The sequence below is a fragment of the Vombatus ursinus genome, unplaced genomic scaffold (assembly GCF_900497805.2).
Source record: "Vombatus ursinus unplaced genomic scaffold, bare-nosed wombat genome assembly UNPS02000580.1, whole genome shotgun sequence".
Taxonomy (NCBI): domain Eukaryota; kingdom Metazoa; phylum Chordata; class Mammalia; order Diprotodontia; family Vombatidae; genus Vombatus; species Vombatus ursinus.
Window position 1 is genome coordinate 27,348,807 of NW_020940358.1, and position 21,949 is coordinate 27,370,755.

At 39.3% G+C, this 21,949-nt stretch overlaps 1 protein-coding gene across 3 annotated transcripts; it reads right to left on the reverse strand.

Annotated features, from left to right (window-relative positions):
• Positions 1-4,001: 4,001 nt before the first annotated feature.
• OSER1 (oxidative stress responsive serine rich 1) lies at positions 4,002-17,871 on the reverse strand. Of its 3 annotated transcripts, XM_027851529.1 has the most exons (6): positions 17,743-17,871; positions 15,641-15,690; positions 14,952-15,022; positions 13,751-13,868; positions 7,820-7,933; positions 4,002-7,482 (listed from the first exon to the last, which is right to left on the reverse strand). In XM_027851529.1, the coding sequence occupies exons 4-6, from the start codon at positions 13,825-13,827 to the stop codon at positions 6,786-6,788; spliced, it is 888 nt and encodes a 295-aa protein (XP_027707330.1). In that variant the 5' UTR covers positions 13,828-13,868; positions 14,952-15,022; positions 15,641-15,690; positions 17,743-17,871; the 3' UTR covers positions 4,002-6,785. The 3 variants fall into 3 exon arrangements, with proteins under 3 accessions (XP_027707330.1, XP_027707348.1, XP_027707340.1); XM_027851547.1 differs by lacking the exon at positions 15,641-15,690; XM_027851539.1 differs by lacking the exons at positions 14,952-15,022; positions 15,641-15,690.
• Between the last annotated feature and the right edge of the window lie 4,078 nt (positions 17,872-21,949).

Below are 21,949 nucleotides of genomic sequence, written 5' to 3' on the forward strand. Positions count from 1 at the left end.
CTTCAGTCTCCACTATGTTCTACCATCACTGAAGTCCTTATATACCATAGGACATACACGCCCTTTCCACCTGGACCCCCTCCCTGGCATTTCTAGTGAATGTACTGCCAGAGAACCTCCCCTCTCCATCTCTCCTGTCCCAAACCTCCTTTCAGAAAGCTGTTGGGCAAATGGCCTGAGTGGATTCAGACCAATGAATCTTCTTTCTGATGTGCAGTGCCAAGATCTGGACTATCTCAGCAGACCCCTGGGGCTAGAAGGGCTGCAGAGGTACTTCTTGGGAAAGTGGAGGCGTGGGAATAAGGAAGCATTCAGGAATCAGGGTATGGGAACATTGCCAAGAAAGATGCAAAGGAGGAAACTACTGCGCTAGTTACCCAACAGCTATATTCAGTTCCACATCCCTCTGTTATAGGGATAGCTCAGCCTGTGACCTGTCAAACCTTGAAAGAATTTTCTTTTTATTTGAATCCTTGAAGGAGGCAAATTCACTTGCTGTTCTACCTTGTAGCTGGGATGTCATAAAGCATGATGAGATTAATAAAAGATTATGAGTTCCCCAGCAACTGTTTGGGTCTTACACTAGGGTCATCATATCACACAAACTATCAGAAAAACAAGGATTATTGAGTAATCTGATGACCAATTTCCTATTTCACTTAGAATCACCCAGGGAAAGACTCTGACTTTGTTCTCTCAAGGGCACCTGGTTTTAAACTGAAGCAGGAAGCTGACCCTTCTGTTGCCACCAACACAAATCCCAAGCCTGCTTCCAGAGCCAGGCCCAAAGTTACTTTGTGCCTACTCGTGTTTCTGGTCCATATACAAGGGGGAAAAACAAAGGCAAAAAGGGCAATGTTATCTTCACGAATCATGAGCCTTCTTCAGCTAAACTTCAGCTCCTCAAGCCAGCAGACAGAAAAAAGGGAGGCTGTTTGTTCAGGTTCTTTTCTTCTGATATGGCCACACCATCTCTTTTTGCCAGTTTTCCTCCAACCACCTTCTCCTACACAGGCAGAGGAGACTAAAATAGGAATGACATACTAAGAGTTTTTGAAACGCCATTCTCCGTTCCAATTAAAAATTGCAAGTGCAAGGAATACAACTATGGTTACTATTTATATTGCTGCTCTCCACAAATGAGACAAAAATTTTACCTTGTTACAACTGTGTTCCTGAGGGGGTGGGGAAGCACATTAGTTTTCAGAAATACTGTATTAAAAAAGCATATGAAACTACATTCTAACTATAGCACTACATTTAATCTTGACCAGCTCAGTGTTTGAACAGCATTCTGCTAATTCACCATTAACGCTCTTTGTGCTACTACTGGCTAATTGACTATTTATTGGCAGAAAAACTAAGGCAAAGTTGTAATTCTCAATTTAGTCAAGCTGACCAGACGAGAGAAAGTCAAAAGGCTCCATGCCAAAAACTACCTGCCAAAACTAAACACCTCTTTTGCTGGGTGAGAAATAAAGAATTCCCTTTCTCCTGTATCTTGTGCATTTTTAAGGGTTGAGGGGCAGTGTGGTCCAGTGAATGAGAATCCTGGACTTGGAGTTAGGAGGACCCGAGTTCAGATCCTCCCTGTGATACCAGTTATAAAATGACCACAAGCAAGTTACAGTTTGAGTCCCAGGAAACTCTCTAAGATTCTTTTTTTTTTCTTTTTTGGCTAGGCAATGGGGTTAAGTGACTCGCCCAGGGTCACACAACTACTAAGTGTCAAGTGTCTGAGGCCACATTTGAACTCAGGGCCTCCTGACTCCAAGGCCACCTAGCTGCCCCTCTCTAAGATTCTAAGTCATAGTTTGTTGGTAGAGGGAGTTTCCAAACCAATAAAATCAACAGTCCTTGACACATATGTGAGGGTTAAGTGAAGAGGTTAAATACATGTGGCCATCATACTCTAATACTCCAATGGATGTCTTAACAATGTGGGTATTTGCTCTAACAACAAAGCATCTATGTCTGCCCACCCTTTGAGACTCTTGTTCATATCCCCCCATAAGTCTACCACAAGGAGTTCACCCAATATGCTGATGGCCTTCTCAGATAGAAGTAGATAACTATTGATCCATCATTTCTTGATTTCATTACACTACTGGCCCATTTTTTAAAAATTATCTTTTATTTATATATCATTTTCATTTTAAAATATATTCCTCTTGTCCTTACCAGCAGAAAGCCATCCCCTTTAAGAATTTTTAAGTCATTTAGCCAAATTAACCAACATATAACAAAAGCTACTGATACATGCAATTTTTCATACCTACGATATGGGTACCTACCCCTGCACAGAGCGGAAGAATTTTCCCATCTCTTTGGGAGCAAGCTTGATCACTATGAGACAGGTTTGGGGTTTTATTTTCCCCCTTTGCATTAGTGTCATCATTGTATGTATTGTTTCCCTGGTTCTGCTTACTTCACGTTGCAACAGTTCATATGTCAATGTATTCTTCTGATTTGTTTCTCATAGCATAGTAATATTCTCTTACATTTATGTACCCTAATTTCTTTAATTAATGAATGCCTGTCACGCTTTTTTGCTACTGCAAAAAATGATGCTATCAACATTTTTATGTATGTGGAACCATTCTATATTTTATCTCTTTGGGAATATATGCCTAATAGTGGGATCTTTAGGTTAAAGTGTATGGATATTTGAATCACTTTCTTAGCAAAATTCCAAACTGCTTTCCAGAATGATTGGTTCAATTCACAACTCTACCAACACTATATTAGTGTCTGGCCTTTCTTCATTTTTGGTCATATTTCTCTGATGTATAATGATGTGTGTTTGTACATGTGTGTGTGTGTATATACAGACATATTATATATATATATATATATATAATGATAATAGCATAAAGAAGAAATAATTTTTTAAAAAATTGGTCTAAAAGAGCTGCTCCAAGCATTTTTCTAGGCATCCTAAAGTTCTTCTATTTCACTGGGATACCTATGGCAACTCATTCACAGGCAATGTTTGTATGCTGAAAGGACCCTTGGATATCTAAGTGAATTCTCATTTTACAGGTAAGAAAACTGAGGCCCAGAGAGGCTAAATGACATGTCCCAAGATCACATGACTAAGGAGAACTGGAACCCTGTTCTTAACTCCAAATCCAGGGCTCTTTCCACTTACATTCTGCTGCCTGTTATCTGACTCAAACTTACCTTTCAGTGTTAGTCCACATCACATAAGCCATTGCAGAGTCTCCTCCTATGTTTCAACAACCAACACACACCTTTTTTCCTTCCCTAGTTGGAAAATGGCTTCTGAGATATATGCTCCCCACAGAGCAGTAGTTTAGTTTGAAGAACTGGTAATTTGCATCCAAAACACTTCTGTAGGAATATATTGTGGAATGAACATGGATTTGAGTCTGGGCAAGTAACCTAATCTCTCTGGGCTCCAATTTCTTCATCTATTTAAAAAAAAAAAAAGGTGGGGACAGGAGTTGGATTAAATAAAATTTAAGGTCCTTTCAGTTTCAAATCCATGATCCTATGATTCTGCATCTATCATGCTCCCTCACTATCAACTGCTAGATCTAAGACTGAGAGGCAGCAAGTCGACACTGAAAAACACCACGTCTTACACAGCTCAACTTGTCATCTGATTAGGTTGTCAGCTTGCCTGGACTGTTCGATTACCAAGAATCCCTCAAGGATGCACCAGCAGAGACCTGCAGTGACAGCTCCTAAGTGGTTTAGGAATTCACACGTTCTTTGGCTGAGTGCTGACAAAGGAAGAACAACTTGGGAGTTGGGAAGAGAGGGGAGCTCTTCCTGGAGGAAGTGTCCCATCCCCTACCCCCAAGAGCAAGCTGTCATCTCTGTGACCTGATAACGATCTTCTTAAATTTAGGGCAAGCTGTCCACTGATTTAAAAAAAAAAAAAGAAGGAAAATTCTATTTACACAAATATAGGCACTTTTCATCAAAGGTAGAACTCTCTGGAAAGGTTAAAAAACAAACAGCTTCACCAAAAAGCCGTTTCAAATATGTTTATTCAGGAGGCAGTTTTCACACTTTAAGAAGTCATCATGCCAAACAAAATAGTGAGCAAGTGAAAAGGAACTCCTTTAAATGCTAAATACTTTGATATTATTCCCTTCTCCTGCCTACCCCCTCTAAAGTGTTAGTCCAAAATAGTATTTCTTCCCTTTAACAAAACTGTTCTAACTGGTAAAAGCTCACTCCAATTTCTTAAAGACCCTAAGTAAATGATTTTACAAATTTGGCATAGTTCCTAGCCACCTGTTTCCATTTTGAACATATGAAAATACAGTTAAATGGATGAGCAATCAACCACTTTGGGGCTAATGTTCTCCTGGGGCACCTCCACAGTAATGTTATTGCTGGATTTCTTAAGAAGAAAGGGCGACCTCACATGGCCAGATGTATTACAAAGCAGAACAAGCTTTTTTTTCTTCCTGCCCTGAGGAAATATTTATGAAACTGAGTTGAACCACTTTGGAAATTTAATTTGGAATTTTAGTGATCTGCTACAAGCAAAAGGGAAATGGTAGCATTTAAACTGTAATGAATTTGCCTATTTCCAAAGCAATAGCCCAATTTACCCCTTATCTGCTTTCCTCTTCTTTAATGTCAAATATTCCATTCATGGCTCAATAACCCTCTATTTGGAAAAAGCCATATATCCTCCCTCACCCTTTCCTGTTTCCTTTCAATTCTTACAGCCTAATTATTTCATGTAGAATACGCAGCAGGAGAAGGAAGATTGCATGTAATATGTGGCACACAAAGAGCAAGACCCAGAGGAGGGCCATACACAGAAATCCCAGATGTTTTAAAGCAGGGTAATCAGAATTCCAATTTCGTAAGATTTGCCTGCTAGAAACAGTACTGATTCTAGAATCTTGGTAAAGAAACAGTCCTCCTAGAACTGATTCTCTCAAGGGGTCATTAAAGGAAAACAGATCATAGGATTTAGAACTGGAAGGGACTTTTACTAAGGTCAAATTAACCTCCTCTGGACCGTAGAGGCAGTCTTCATAGTCAAAGATACCTGTATGTCCATTGAGATGCATGAATTTTGATATGTATCCTATTTCTCCACAAATTTGAACTAAATCCCTATCAAAAACTAGATTTCTTCACCAGAAAAATATTAATGGGAACTACTACTTGTTCCAATTTTCAATCCTTTCATCTCTTCATGTCTCTAACAGGACAACTGAGTACTCTTCATTCCCTGTAAACTGTTCCAACATTTACAATTGAACATTACAAAAAAAATGACTTCCATTTTTGTAATTTTAAAAAGCAACTGAAAGATGTAGTGGCCCATCTTAAGACAGATCACTCCTACTTTTGTCTGCTTTGCCTTTCTCTAGTAGCAACACTGAAGCCAATGAGCTTGAGCTGCTTGTGAGGTTGCCCAAAGCAGTAACACCCAGAAGTTGCAGGGCCATAACCATGCAGAATCTAACAGCCCCTGGTTACTTCTAAAACATCATCTCCATTCCAGCTTTAAGTACTGCAGTAAACAAGCAGGTCATCTTGTTCCTGTGTTCCAGCTGCAGTGGCCTGGTGGGACGATGCACTGAGATGCTTGATATCACTGTATTCATACTAAATCAGGGACTCAGCAGAGTTAATTTAAACAAACAGTAGGTGGGTTCATCCAAATAAACTCGGGGCCTCACACACACCATTACTGCTAACAAAATCATTCATTTCTGAGGCCTGCAATTTCATTTCATCACCAAATACAGAACAGATCACTGGTGGGAGGTTTCAGTGGATGCTGACTAAATAATTTTGTGTTATATTTAGTGAACCACAGATCTATGGCCTGACACCAACAGATAAACTCTGAAATCATAAAAACTTGTACTGAATTAAATCAGGGACAGTAAATCCATTTTAAGGCTTTTCATTCTTTGGAGAATTCTTTGGGTCATAAAAATCATTCAAATCATTTACAAAACGCATTCAGATTTTCCCAAATTATCTGTTGCCTAACAGGCCTAAAAAAAGAATGCCTTTTAAAGAAGGCATTGCTATTAAATATTTACCCACCAACAGTTTTGTAAGATTGGTCTCTTCATTGACTTGGAGTCAAAAGACCTGGATTCAAATCCCAGCTGTCACTCACTAGCTGAGTAACCTTGGACAAGCCTTAGAATCCAGTTTCCTTTAAAGTCCAGGTACCATCTTAAAGAAGCTTTTTTTGCATCCTCTTACCTTGGTGCTCTCTCCCTCCTCAAATTAAACATATTGTGTGCTTTACTTAACTGTTTACATGTCTGTATTCCTTAGCACAAGGAAGCTCCTTGAGGGCAGAGACCAATTTTCATTTTTGTCTTGTACCCACATTAGCATGGTTTCTTGCACAGAGTAGGCACTTAAATGCTTGCTGAATTTAACTGAAAGTCAGTTAGCCTTTATGGACCTCAGTTTCTTCCTCTGTAAAACTGGGACTGGGGAAATGGTAGGGTTAGATTATTTGGTGTTTTAAGGTGCCTTTCAATTCTAAATCCTATGATCCATCTTGGGATGTTTCAAAATGAAAGGGTTTTTTTTTTTGTTTGTCCAGGGTTTCTTTTGGGACAAGGGGGATGGAGAGAGGAGGGGAAACTAGTCTAAAGAATGAAAATTAACTGAGATGCAAAGAAATGTTTTTATTGCAAGCACAGTGAGCAGAGGAAGGTATCTTCTCACACAGAGTGGCTGAGCAGTCTGCCAGTAACTAAGTCACTTTTCCAACCCTTCATTGGTTTTAAAGCATACGATTTTGCTTATTGCTATCAGGTGTACATCATTTCTGCCATATGGGACATTTTCTTGGGAATATACAAGTAATATTCCATGTAGCCGGAAAGATCTTCAATAGTTACATCATCCACATAGGCCCTAGCTTGCTCAGAACACGAGCGAGGTGAGCCAGATGGAGTTCTGGTATGGAAAGACTGCGAGTAGTCCTCGAGGGTGGATCTTCGTTCTGGTGCCAAGGGAGGGACATTCTGCAAGCCGGAGAAGGAGTAGACTTCCATGTCTTGCCACCTCTTACACTGGCACTCCTTGCCTACACATGCACATGGCTTGCCCAGGTTTAGCTGGGATACTGATTGAAAGTCAGAGAGATCACGGGCCTTGAGACTCGCTTGGGAGGCCAGGGCAGCATCAGGGGAATCTTCTTCTGTTTTGCCTTCTGATGCACCATCAGGAACCGTTGCCCCCAAGGGCTCTTTCACAGCTCGTGTGTGATTAGCCTCACTAAGAGAAGAAATAGAGCATTCCCTTGCACTGAACTCGTTAGTGGGTAGAATCCCTAGGTGGCTATTGCTGTCAGGACAGTCAGTTTGGCTTTTGTGTCTGAGCTGACTGGTGGAAGATGCAGCCTTTGTACTGCAGTGTATAAACTTTGGAGGATGAAGGACTGGAGACTTGGAACGCCGACGACGCTGGGTTCTCACTACTCCTCGTGAAGCCTTTCTTGTAGAACTGAACAGAGAAAGCACAGAAGATGATATTTAGGTGAAATACAAAAACCAGGAGCTAATTAACTTTCTAGACTATTTTTTTTTACCATACTTAACTAGTAGGTAAACAACATAATGTGATTTCACTAGAACACAATTAAGTGTACAAAATCTAGATTCAATATAGAGGCACATATTATCTCTTAAGTATGACCGCAACTATTATTGCTTTAAACAGATTTTTAACTACCTTTTCATTTTTATGGGAAAAGTCTCAATCCTGGGAAAAATACACTATTATCTCTTAGTTTAATGAACTTAGCTTTGACTAAAAGGAATCTGTAAAACAATATTCTTACCTGTGCCAACTGTCTTTAGATGCACACATGGTTTTAGGTTTGGTCTCCTCTGTAGCTGTCCTAACTGACGCTCGGGCACTTGCTCCCTCTCCAACACAAAGGGAAGCCATGGATCTAGAAGATGAGCATAAAGACTGTGGTCACTACATAGAGACATCTCTAAAGGAGTTTTCAAATATTTCTGAAAGAGTCTGATCTCTTTCCTTGTGCAATTTAAAATGGTCTACCATTAAAAATCTCTAGACAGCTAAGAAACATACAGATACTAGCATAGTCCCTTACGTGGAACCTTAGGAAACTTTTTTCTCTACTGCTTGTCACAGTTAAGTTTTCAGCTAACAGGAATATGACTAGATTCCTCAACAGAGTAATTTGTGCTACATAATTTTATGAGACTTCTTTAGTTGGTTAAAATGACAATCTAATTCCTCTGACAAGTAGTCAGCTCTGCCCTGCTCACCCTCCCCCCAAACCTTTACCTTATCAAATAACTTTTTAATGGTTTTAGTTTATACTTACCAAAAAACCTTTTTACAGAAATTCTTCCCCAATCCCCTACAAAAGGAAGGCTCCCAAAGGTCCTCAGTTTTTAAAGCCATAAATCAAAGTATTAAGTCCTAAGTATAACCAGCACTGGACTATTAATAGGCTTTTAGATTGTTTATCTGGGGCAGATCATTCTTCACGTGGGGGAGAATGTAAATGAAAATGAGTATCTTTCGTTGGTAAGCCAGATTTTCAATATAATTATCTGATCTTCAGAATCAAGCTTCTGAAAGACTTAATACAACCTGGATTATGGACTAGTTCCAAATCTCCAACTTTCATTAAAAAACAAAAACTATATTTTTTTCTAATAACAGAATCTCAAAAATGTGCACATTTTAATCTCACCATAGAATTCAGGGCTAAATCATATCCATTTAAAAAAGATAAAAAGATATATTTTAGAACAATGCAATGGTGATCAATGTCTCCAAAAAGAGAGATTACATTTTAGTGGATCTACGATCTTGTCTATGATCTCTCTTCAACAGGTATACTGCAACAGGTCCATAGCTTCTAATCCATGGCTGTCTATCTTCCATCGGAGGTCTAGTCAACAGACTGAAGGTCTTACTCTAGGTCTTTATCATGGGAGTTCAGTGCAACTTAAGTTGTTCATATGCTATCCTTCATTCTCAATAAATGACTAGTCAGGCTTTTTTTCCAAACATATATCTATAAGGTATTTTTTATGCTCTATCTTGCCCATAAGTCATCCTTGGTACTATGTTACAAATTATTTATGTATAGTGTAAGTCCCTCCATTGTCTTTAGTGTCACCTGAAATTTTGATGTCTTTGGATAATGTGATATAGCATGATATGAACTAAGACAGCACCAGAAGACCTAGCGTTGAAAAGATGGATTTTTGTTTTCAGGAGAAGCTTGAGATTGCTGAAAGCACTGTACAAGTACTCAAATGCAACTTAATCCACTCTTTCCCCTACTCACTTCTGAGCTTAGCTCATCATCCATCTGCAATGTCTATCCAAGACTTAGGTACTGATGGACAAACTCAATCCATCTCATTACATATAGTCTAGACCAGTGGTATCAAACTAAGAAAGAAACAGATTCTTGGGAGTTGCATGTTAACTCAGAAAACCACAAATTAACACTATATTGTATTGTATTTTTATTTATTTTGTTAAACATTTCCCAATCACATTTCAATCTTCTTCAGGACTTCCTAAGGAATTTGGGCAACAAGTCTGACACTTATGGTCTATATAACAGCAATCTTTGCGCACCTGGTTTTTCCTATGTGTGTTGTTAGGCCAAGCCCTTCAGTGGTTTTAGAATTCATTTAGAGGTATCTGTGATATTCTTAAGACTCGCTAAAATCAGCACAACAATATCCACAAATAGGGGTCATCTGAAAAACACCATCTATAGACTCCCTCTTCCACTTATGATGTATATCCTCCATGATTTTCTATTTATTCCTATGTTCTATGTGTTTTATATTGATTATCAATGAAGAACTGACCAGAATTATCTTTGCTGTTATCAAGGTATCTTGTATGAGTCTAATCTATGCATGGGAGACACTTTGTTGGAGAAAAGTCTTTAAGGAAGTGTTCTGCTCTACACAGCAAATGGTTTTTAGAAATAAACAATAAGACACAATGGGATCTTATATTTGCCAAAGTTTTTCAGTCAACTATGTGACTATAAGAAGGTGTAAAATATCATTTGTTAAAGCCAGTCTGTTATGATCTCCTATTTTCATCAAGGACACCTTCAATACATGCGTAGATTATTCTCAAAGATTTTATAGAGCTGATAAACTAAGCATATGGGTTGGCAACCATCATACTCTCAACTACTTTTTTTGGTCATAATGGCACCTATGGTTTTCTCCCCTAATCATGTATCTTCCCTTCTGTTCAGCTATCTTGGGACTCAATCCCTCCTTACCCTCAAAATTACACTGAATCCAAGGCAGATTTCCTCAATTTACACTGTGTCTGCTCCAACACACAAGGTCTTCCTTAATGCCATTTCCACATTCTCATTTAGCAAATTGGAGGCTGAGATGATGAGTCCAAATTTGGTGGGGTTCCACTATCACAGATGAAGAAAATCGCTTATGATAGAAATGCTGACAGATCTGCTCCATTTTTCACCTGCTGTCTTCCTTCAAATTTCATTTTTAAATGCCCTGGGATGATCTTCCTTGACTGGGTTTCAGGCTAAGCTCTCTGAAATTTTTTTCTCTCTACCACTTCATGCCATTTAATGAGATGACACTGTTCAAATTCCTATTGACCTCTTTCATATGGTTTTGTAAACGAATTTATATTCTAAACTACTGTTTCCTCTGACTGTCATCTATCCCTGCTTGGTAAGGAGATAAAGTGTTTGCTGACTGAGGAGATTTCTGCATACTTTTGAAAACTTCCATAAGAAATGGTGATAAACTACTGTCAATCACTTTTCCTAGTTCTAGCTCCCATTCTTTAATGTCAATAAATCATGTGACTAGGTCACATAACTGCATCTCATCTTTATCCCTTATTCAAATTTGGTATTGATTTTAATCTTTGTTCTAATAAACTGACATTCTGACTGCAGAGAGACATCTGATTCTGAAATGACTTCCCGGGTGGTATCTGATTATTTCCTATCTTAAAATACGGTCAATTTTATTTCTTGGGATCTTGTGCATTCCTCCAACTTTTTCTTTAAAAGACATATGTATATTTAAATATAAATAATATGTAGGTATAAGGTTTCTGAGGAGTATCCTGCCTCATTTCTTAAAAATGAACCATATTTCCCCACATATTTCTGACCATCTTTTCCATATATAACTTTGTATTAAAATTACTAGTTTGGAGGATATTAATGAGTTCTGCATAGAATTTCTCAATTTCCTCAACTTATGTTGGCCTATTACCTTCACAGTGGTCTTTTTATTACACTCATCATAAGCATGGAAAGACAAGATGATCAAATGTGCCATAAAATGATGTTTCTTGTTTTCTATGGGCACAAGCTAAAACCAACTTCATTATCTGCCTCTCCAAAAAAACCCTCTAAGTCTGCTTTCCATTTAGTTCTAATTTCTTTTTATCTTCTAGTTTCATTTATAGTGAGAATTTCAACATTCAAATAGTTCAATTCTGCCAGTAACATGCTGACTTATTAGTTTTATATCAGAATCTCACATTTCGGGTAACACCTATTAAAGTAATGATTAGAGTGTCTAAAAATTTTATTTTTCGAATCAAGAATGTTTATAACAAGATACCAGCCCAGATAAAATAGATTACCATTACAAACTAAAACAATCTGTTAGAAAGTATTGCATAATTTAAATATTTCTTAGGTTTATAAGAGCCACCTGGTACTTGCTAATGAATTAATCCCACAGATAACTTTATGTTATCTCACACCTTTATGTAGTGCTTTAGAGCTTACAAAACACTTTCCTCATAACAATCTTGTGAAAAGGGTAGTACAAGTATTACAACCTTATTTTAAGATGAGGAAACTGAAGCTCAAAGAGGTTTGTTTAAATTACTTGTTACAATTATCCAGCAGAGTTCGAATTTAAATTAGGTCTTCTGAACCCATGTTCTTTCCACAATACCATAATGCCTCAGTTCCTAAACCAATAATGACAAAAGAGGCTGGGAATTGCTGATGAATTGCTAGTATTCTCACTCTGCTTAGTCACAGTAATGACTCATCCTTTGTACTATTTAATATTCTCTTTCACATGCTCTCTTTTCTTCCTTTCCTACAAACATTTTTGAAATGTACATTTTTGATCATATTATATTATTACTTTTTAAAGGTTTCAAATGAATTGTTGGCAGTGATGGGGAGGAATCACAAAAGTAGCCTGCTTTAATATTTTCAGTTTTTTAAAGCACTATAAAAGATGACTTTCTACACATAAGAACACTGCATTGCCTTTCATGATGATAGCTCAATGGAAAAAAAATTCACAGCAGAATTACTAATTTTAAGAGTTAAGGGAAAAATGACATATACTTGTTAGGTTTTGTTTCATGAAGATCTAAGGATTTCAAAATATGAATATTCTTGTGTGGACTCAAATTCTTTCTGATTTTAGATTTCATCAGTCCAAATAGGAAGCTGTTGCCATGTAAATAAACTTACTACCTTCACACCAGCTTAGCTTACATACAAAAAAGAAGTATAAAGATGTCAGCCACTTTACAGATTTGATAAGACCCAAGTATAGCCTCTAAATTAGTTAATAAATTGCCTGGTTTTCCAATATTGTTTATAACCATAGAAATAGATATTTATATAGGTTCACATAACTGAGATCTTTCTATCCACATTATGATTTTCACTTTTCTACATAAGAATACATTTAGGAGCACTTTCTGTGAATGCAGAATTTTGAAAATGTCTTTCTTTGCTAAAATCAAACCATGGTTTGGCAACAAGGAAAAACAAGTATTGTTCCCCTCATTTCTCTCTGCTGCTAACAAAATACCAAAATAGTAGTAAAACAATCAACCTAAGAAGGGTCCTTATTTGGGGTATCATGGAAGTGAAAAATGAATACTTCTGGAACAAACATCTGTCATGAAATCCTCTTACTAGGCTAGGGTAATGACCAAACCACAAGCAGCACTGACAGTAAATTTCATATAAACACATACCTGTTGCTAAGTGCTCTTGTTTTACACTTCCAAGAAGGAAGCCTCAAAATCAAAAGGAAAATCCTAATTACTAATAAAAATTTGGGATTTTCTCCCTTATTTGGATGGAGAATGAGGATATACATGACATACTGAAAAGGTCAAGATATTAAGATTCAGTGAGCAGCTGGTCTGCAGGTGCACTAATTACTCAGACCAAAGGGTCCAAGATTATTGATCTCAGTGACAGAACCCTACTGAATAGGTTTCCATAGTGATCAGCTCAGCAATCAAGGTCCATGAAATCTGTAAGTCTTTAAAGATTTCTATTGAGCCAATTCAGTTTTAGTGAAAGATCCTATGATTCCTCTGAGATATTCAGGTTAAATTCATCTCAGAACTTGCTGGGATTTTATCTAATAATTTTCAATTTTAAAAAAATTCCATAGCAAAAATAAAGCAATTCATAGTGAAAGACAAGCAAAACACTCAACTCTGAAATGTTTTAAGGAATAGCATGCTACCTTTCAGATTTAATGTGAGCAAGATGGCAAGGACAGGCAGACTGAATAATTTTCACCTTTTGATAGCTAAAATTTTGCTGGCAGACTTTGGCTAGATACTGCATCATGAGAAGAATATGCATTAATTTCTTAATGATTTGAGATATTACATAGAGGACAGAAAGTCGTCTAAGAAAAGATGCCATTTAAATACAATTAATGAAAAATTCCCAAATATCATATCACATATTTACCCTGCTGCGTCCACCCTTAGCTTCTTGAAAGCTGTCTGCAGACTCTCTTCTTCTCCATCCTTGGCTTCAGATTTCATTGTGGAAGTTGCTTCACCGTTATGGTTGTTATCTGTTAATGCTGAAAATAAAATTAAAAAATTATTTTAAAAAAAGGACACAGGCTCCATAATATAATATTTCCATATGGCATTTCTCAGGGGGGAATTCTAGTATGAAGAAAAGTATTTTTGAAAGGCAATTTCATGGTAAAATACTGGGAAATAGCAGGCAGGAACCAAAAATTAAACATTTAAAATATGCAATTTTTTAAAAACTAAAATCTATTTGATGCCAATATCCTAAGAGCTGGGCTTGAAGAAATAATTATCTCAATATCTTTGATTTTTGGTTTACCTGCTAACAGGAAAAGAAAAAAAGCTTCCTCTTTTTGAAAGGGTCTAGGTACCCTACAAATACACTAATCTTTAGATCAGAAATGAATTGTATATATGTGAGAACAAGGGGAGACTGGACTGCAAGCTAGAACACTTGGATTTTAAGAAATGCTGTTCTGTTTCCGACTGGTCTAACACTTATCTCCAACTTAATATAACCCTATGACATAAACTATTCTCCTCCTGAAGTACCCACTTAAGTACTTCCTAACCTACACATTAATGTTAAAAAAAAAATGTGCTTCAGAGTATAAGGTATCATTAAACCAAGATTAAAGCAGGTAGAGTTAGAAAAATAGTTCCATGATTACTGATGTATTCCATATAGTACCTAGATGACTGATACCTAGTCTTCCATATCATATATAAGACACTTCTTGATTTCAACATACAAAACGTCCCACTTTAGAGCAGTAAAAATAGGAAAAATGTAAAAAAGAGTCACTTAATAAGGGTTCAATCTACATGCTATATTTGTAAGTTAATGTGAAATTTTGTATAACAGAAATAGGCAAACTACTATCTACCTCCAAAGAATAGGAATACAACTAAAAAACACACACAGAAACAAAACAGGTCATTCTTGAAAAAATAATTCTCTTTACCTATCTCTTCATACTGTTCCCTTCTCCATTCTCATGTCTCTTCCTGCTACCCCACCAACTTCCCCCTTGGTTTTTCTAATTTCACATCTGCTCATTTCTCAGTTTGATGTTATTATGAAACTTCCAAAGACTAGAGGTGTCATAATATATTTGATACATTACCATACAAAGAGGCGGAGTCAGAGAACGATTATTTTCACTTAATTGTTGAGAATAGGAATCAGAGGATGGCACTGCAAAACAAGTTTCATGGATACTAAGTTGATCAAGAAAGGCCAGTATTGCTTTATATTTACTTTTAAAGTGTCCATCCACATCGGCACTTCAGGCAGGGAAAATATGCTCAGAGAAGTCAGCCATATTTCATCCCAACTTCCCAACAGAGATGTAAATATTCTTTCCTTTGACCCTGAATCACACCCAGGTTTACAAACACAGACACACCCCTCTCATCCTACTCCATACTTTACAGGTCCTTCAAATTCTAGATCTACAGAATAGCCCAAATACATAAATTAACTATCTTTGTTTAAAGCTTTTATTGAGGGTAGAGACTTTTACTACTGTGGTATTCTCCACAACAGTAGTGTCAAATTCAAATAGAAATGGGAACCACTGAACATTACGTAAATATACCTGTGGGCCACATATTGATTTTGAAAACCATATATTAACATTCTATTATGTTTTTATTTATTTTGTTAAATGTTTCCCAATTAAACTTTAATCCAGCTCAGTCCCAAGCCCCAAGGAGTGTTGAGGGCCCTGTGTTTTCACACCTCAGCTCCACAGCAGCTATAAGTTATATGTAGATTATAGATGTTCATAAAAATACAAAACCAAAAACCTACCAGTTTTTCTTAACTCCAAATCCATGATCCTTCCATTACAATGCAGTGATCTGTGTAGAACATGATAGCCAGTGGGGACACACACAAAAAAAATAAGTGAAAGACTATGCTCCCGTTCTTTAAAAGCTTCTAATCTAACACTATGCAAAATAAACTTCCACAGATTTCCTTCACTTCCTTCCCAGCTCTTGAACTCTGAGCCATAAATAGTGATAAAACTTCTGATTCTTACCCAAACTAGGCATGGTGCTAAACTACTGGCTCTACACATGTAAGCTGATTGTTTAAAAAAGCATTCTTTTTAAGAGCCTTTTCAAGAGCTGACAGACTTAAATTTCTATTCTAACAAAACAGCTTCCATTTGTCCCAAGAATTTAAAATGAATACTTCAACTATTTTCCAATGTCCAGCATCTTCCTCATACTGTTTCTTTTTTTAGATCAAAGTAGTTAACCTTTACCCTATAGGGTTAATCCCCCTTAACTCTAGTGCCCTCCCTCTAAGATTATCTCCAATTTATCCTGTATACAGCTTGTTTGTACATAGTTGTCTGCATGCTGTGTCTTCCATTCGACTGTGAGCTCCTTGAGGGCTGACACGGTCTCTTGACTTTCTTTGTATCCCCAGCATTTAGCACAATGCCTGGCACATAGTAGACACTTAATCATAGCTTACTGACTAATGACAGATCAAAGTATGTCAAAGTTGTAAAAGGCTTTATTAGACAATATGGTATTTTTTCTTGCCTAAGAGCTGTACAAGCTAACTGGGACAAAGCTGGGATTAATTTTTGGTATGGGTTGCTTCAAACTCCCCACAATTCGCAATCAAATTCTCCAGAAACAAAATTTTACAATTTTGTTGCTATTTTTTAAAGCACAGACATCTCTTTAAGTTGACCAGTTCCATGAGAATCCGAAGTTAATTCAGTTCTGCGTAAATTCAGCATCTTCCCCACCCCGACCCCATCTTTCCAAAATCACAAGATTTGTAACTGTAAGGGTCCTTGGAAATCATCTACCATCTAATCCAACTCTTTCATTTTACGGATGAGGAAATTGAGGCAGAGGTTAAATGGCATGTCCTACGTCTAGCTGAAGCAGAATTCAATCCTAGCTTTTCTGACTCAAAATCCCACCTTTTTTCCACTACACTAACAGTGCCACCTAAACTATGACGAGTCCAAGCATCTTTAAGTACGTCAGTCCTAATTTCCTCTACTTTTAAGGGACATTGATACTTTGACACTCTCAGTCTACTCCTTTAACCTTTCCGACTAACAACAAACAGGCAGCGAATCCACCAGCGCCTGGGCCTCGGTAAAAACGGAGAATTCCCCTATTACAAACTGAGACACTCTTACAGAACCTGGGAGACGTGGAGGATAAAGATTGCAAAGCCATCCCTCAAACTCCCACTTCATCCAGAAGCACAAAGTGGAAACAAGCAGCCCTTAAAGACAAAATGCCACACTGCTCAGCTCGGAAAGAAGTCAACACTCCCGGTGTCGGGAATTTGCAACAGGTCCGGGGCAGAGGGCCGGACGAGGCCGGCACATCCCGCGCCCTTTCCTCATCCCGAGGCCGCCGCCCAGAGGGTCCGACAACAACACGGGGCCCGGGCGCCCCTGCTGCGGCGGCCCCGTCCGCGCTCCAGGCGCCCGGGAGCCGGGGTCCGGCAAGGGCTGGGGGCGGGTCGGAGGGCAGTGAGGGAGAAGAGAAAGGGCGGGAAGAGGCAAAGGGCAGCCGCCGCGAAGGGGAAGCTGGCGGCCGAGAGGGGCGGGACGGGGGCAGAGCTCGGGGCTGAGGAGGCGCGGGCGTGAAAGGGAGCCGACGGCGGACGCGCCGGGGCCGGGGCCGGGGCCGGGGCCGGGTAGGCAGGAGGGCCGAGGGGATGCCCCCAGCTCCCGGACAGCCGGAACGGCCGAGCGCGGCCGAGGGGCCGCCCAGGAAGCGCGGGGACACGGCCCCAGCTGGCGGACGAGAGGACGACAGCCCCGTCGGCCGGAGGGCCAGGCCCGACCCGGCCCGGGGGCCGGCCCAGGGCACGGCGGGACAGGGCCGGACAGCGACCTCCTGGTCCCTGCCCAGTCAGACACTCACCTCCCAGCGACAGAGGAGGTTGCCCGATCCGGTCCAGTGGGCTCCGCTCTTCTCCCAGACCCAGGGCCCGGAGACCCGGAGCCTAAGCGGTGTGAGGGGCGCCCAGCGCCACTGTCCTCTCCCACTGCGCTTGCGTCGGAGGGACCGCAGCCCCGCCTCCGCTCCTGCTCGTCCCACCCTCGTGACTCGGCAGCGCGCGGACGGCGGGGAGGGGGGCGGGGAAAATCAAGGGCCAACGCGCAAGCGCACTTAAGAAGCACGTGCGGATGACATCACTTCCTGTTATTCTTTCTCTTTCCCCCTCCCCCTTCATCTCTTCCAGTTTTCTCTGTCTTCCCCAGGCCTCTTTTTTTTTTTTCTTTAGCGGGGTGGCCTTGGAGATTTGTCTTTCTCCTACTTCTTCCCCACTAAGAGAAGGCAGTTAGCGTTCCTTCCTTCTCCCTCGCCTCCCTCTCTCAAGCCTCTTCCTTGTAGTCTCCATGGCAACCAGGCTCGGACTTGGTGCCTCTACCTGGGGTCACTATGGTAACGAGACTCGAACTTGTCCATCACGGGGATTGGGGGGCGGGACGGCAAGGAGGCTGCGTTTCTATGGAAACGGAGGTTGGACCTGAGTCCCGGGGAGGAGGTCGCCATGGAGACGAGCTCAGCCATGCCCGCCAAGAAGACATCGTATCAGGACGAGGCCCTTTAGGTGCCAGCGGGGGAAGGGAAGGAAGCGGTGGGTTCTGGCCCGACTGCTTTGAAACTAAACGAAGAGGAATGGGAATGGAAAAGCTATAGAAATAAGAGTTGTTATTCAAGCTTTCCTTTCCCTGTCACTGTACAGTTTATAAAGCCTCAACAATCCTGTGAGGTAAGTCATGCAAGTATTCTTATCCCCATTTTACAGATCATAGGATATTTAGAACTGGAAGGTACCTTAAAGATCATACAGCCCAATCCCCTCGTTTTACAGATAGGAAAACCGAACTTGGAAAAGAGATGTGGATCGTCCAAGGTCACTATGGTAATACTAAAAATATTTCCCATTGCTATGCAGTTTCTAACACTCACCAGCTCTGTGGGAATGAATGTAAGGATTATTATCTCCATTTTACAGATGAAGGAACTGAGGCAGAGGCAAAAACAACTGCCTATAGTATTTCAGCTAGTGAATGACAGAGCAACTGTACTGTCTAGTATTCTTCTAACTGTATAGCATTGGCCCCATTTCATGAAAATTGTCTGGTCATGCCCAACTCAGTGCTTGTAACTTGTGGCCATGAAGCTGGTTGAGAAGCTGTCTCTTGAATTTTGATCCTGGGTTTCACCCTTCAAGAGACAATTTGGTACAGTGAAAAGAACACAGATCTGGAAATAAGGAGTCCTGTTTTAGTTTTACTAATTAGGAGCCATGTGACCTTGAGCAAGTCATATATCACTTCTTTGTGTTTGACTTTCCTCATCTGATAAATGGAAATAGAAATCAATCACCTGCTGACTTCACAGAGGGAATGATAAGGTTCAAATGAAATAATGGACACAAAAGCACTTTGCATTGTACTATATGAATATGAACTACTGTCATCCCTGGAGTTTGTGAGATATATATATGTATATATGTGTATATATGTAGTGCATACATATGTATTGTGTATGCATATGTATATATATATATACACACATATATATATATATAAAATGAGATTCAGACCTTCACGAGAACATAGGATCATAGATTTAGATCCAAAAGGGACCTTAATGGGCTCCTTCATTTTATAGATAAAGAGAGTGCAGCCCCAAGATCTCACAGCTAATGAATGGAAAAGCCAGAATTTGGACCTAGGTCCTTTGACTCCAAATCTAGCATATTTTCCATTGTATCATACTGTTTCCCAACTAAAAATCAATTAAAGTAGTGAAGAGTGATGGATTTGGAGTCAGAAAATTTGGCTGTGAATCCCAGCTTCTTTATTTCTACCTGTAAGATTTGTAAAATAAGATGGTTTGATGAAATCTCTTAAGCCCTTTTCTAAAAACCTCTGAAGCCCATTTCTAAATTTATGAACCCATGAGCCCCAGAAAAGTTCTGTGACTTTCCCAGGGTCACAACTGGAAAATAACAGAGCCAAGATTTGAACCCAGTTCTTATGATTCTAATTCCTGTTCTTTTACACTACATCGTGTTCTACCTGCTATTCCTGAAGACAATTATTGTCTACTCAAATGACAAATGCCCAGGTGAAACATTCATGTTCTGGCCCAGCTTGGAAGTATGTGATAATTCATCATGGCATGGGGGTGAACCTTGATTCTTGAAGCAGGATGTGAGCAGAGCTCAAGTTCTGGCAGGTTCAACCAAGATGGAAAGGCTTTCAATGTGGTCCTGGTGACACTGCTTTCTGCATGAGGACCAGCCTAAGTAAATATAGAGAGGCTCCTGTATGACCTTCTTCTGCAATGAGAATAGTGGAAAACAGGCACAGGTTGCTAATAATCGCACAGTTTTTAAGTCATTCACAAACATTAATAATCTGTGTGTCTGCCCCAGGATCAACCCACATTATGTTCCCATAGGTACAGTGACCTTGCTGCAGGCTGAAAAGACAAATGTGGCTATTTCCTGATGTTCTCTGTACCATCTGAGTCCCTGCTCAGTGTCTGCCTAGGAATGAAATCACTGTTCGTTATTTGAGGTTTATTAGGTTCCCAGAATGTTATAGGTCCTGTGCAGAACATAAAACTCAGCTAGTTCATAGTGGATACTCTGTAATTTTTTATCCTCCCCCAACTGAATTAATTGAAAAGCACTAACTAAATCATATCAAGAAACATGGCATAAAAGGGGAACAAATGACAAATGTAGCTCAAGATTGCTTAGAAGCAGGACTAGAATGAAGAGTAGGAAAGATAGGCAACTGCTTAATTCACAGCATGTAGCAGGGGGCACAATAAAGAACACTCTTTAATGTTACTTTTATAAATTTACATGGTTTTAATGTCACAAAATCCTGCTCTCCACAACCCATATCAATTTAATGCTAAATCATATAGCTTCCCAGAAGTCCTGTTCCAACATCTCCTTGTGGTATGTAGATGACGTAGGATTTGTGAAGCTTAGGCCAATAGAGCAAAAGTTCTGGCTGGGTCAGCTAATCTCAAAAGGCTAAATTTATGTACAGTCTTAGTAACAGAATATGCCTCCTGAGTGAGGACCAGCTTCACTGAGTATGAAGAAATTCCATGGTATCCCTGTTCTTCTTTAAGTGTCAGTGGCAAGGTGTGCTAAGAATCACACAGTTTTTAACTCATCTGCAAAGTTTCTCAAGGTCACAGCTAGAAAGTAACAGAGTCAAGATTTGAACTCAGGTCTTATGATTCTAATCCTTATGCTGTTCCCTCTTACATCATACTCTACCTAAGATTCCTGAGGACAGTTACTGTTTGCCCACATGACGAATGCCCAGGTGAAACATTCTGGTGCTAATCCAGCTTGAAGGGTCGTTAATCTAACTATTCATATTCTAAATGCGAGGTCTTTGTTAATGAATACTTTGATACATTGTTGAGAGAGCTTAACCTCATCTATAGGTATTATCACCATAGATGAAACCAGAAATTCTATTACAGCTGAATGGAAAGACGATTCATAGGTTTGCCTCAAAGAAGCAAATAAAGGAATTGGAAGAGTTGGTTTCATTTTGCATCCAAAGGCTACAAAAACTTTCATTTCCTGAGCTACTGTGGTCATCTCACCTTGCAGAACTTGGTATGAGCATAGGCAAAATTGAGCACCATAAAGATAGATGCACCTTATATATCAAGATTTATTACAGAAGGTTGAAATAGATAATTCTACGCAAAACTTCATAAGATTCTTTTAGCCAAATTAACATGTCAATGAACAAGCAATTATTAAATACCTACTATGTAACTTTGGTATGTTGGGGCCTAGGGAAGGATAGAGAGAAATATGTTGGAAAATAAGATGCCAGAGCTTGTAAATTATTCAGGAGCCTCATGCCTATATCTCATAAATACTTTCTACTAGGAGGGTTAACAAGCATAAAAACTGACACTGACCATATTTTAGCAGATAGGAAGCAACTGGTTACCAACATGTGAGTCATTTCAGAACCAATTATTTGAAAGCACTCAGATCATCAACTGGTCAAACGTCAAAATTAACATGAAATTAGGAGAAAGGATAAAGATAGGAAAACAT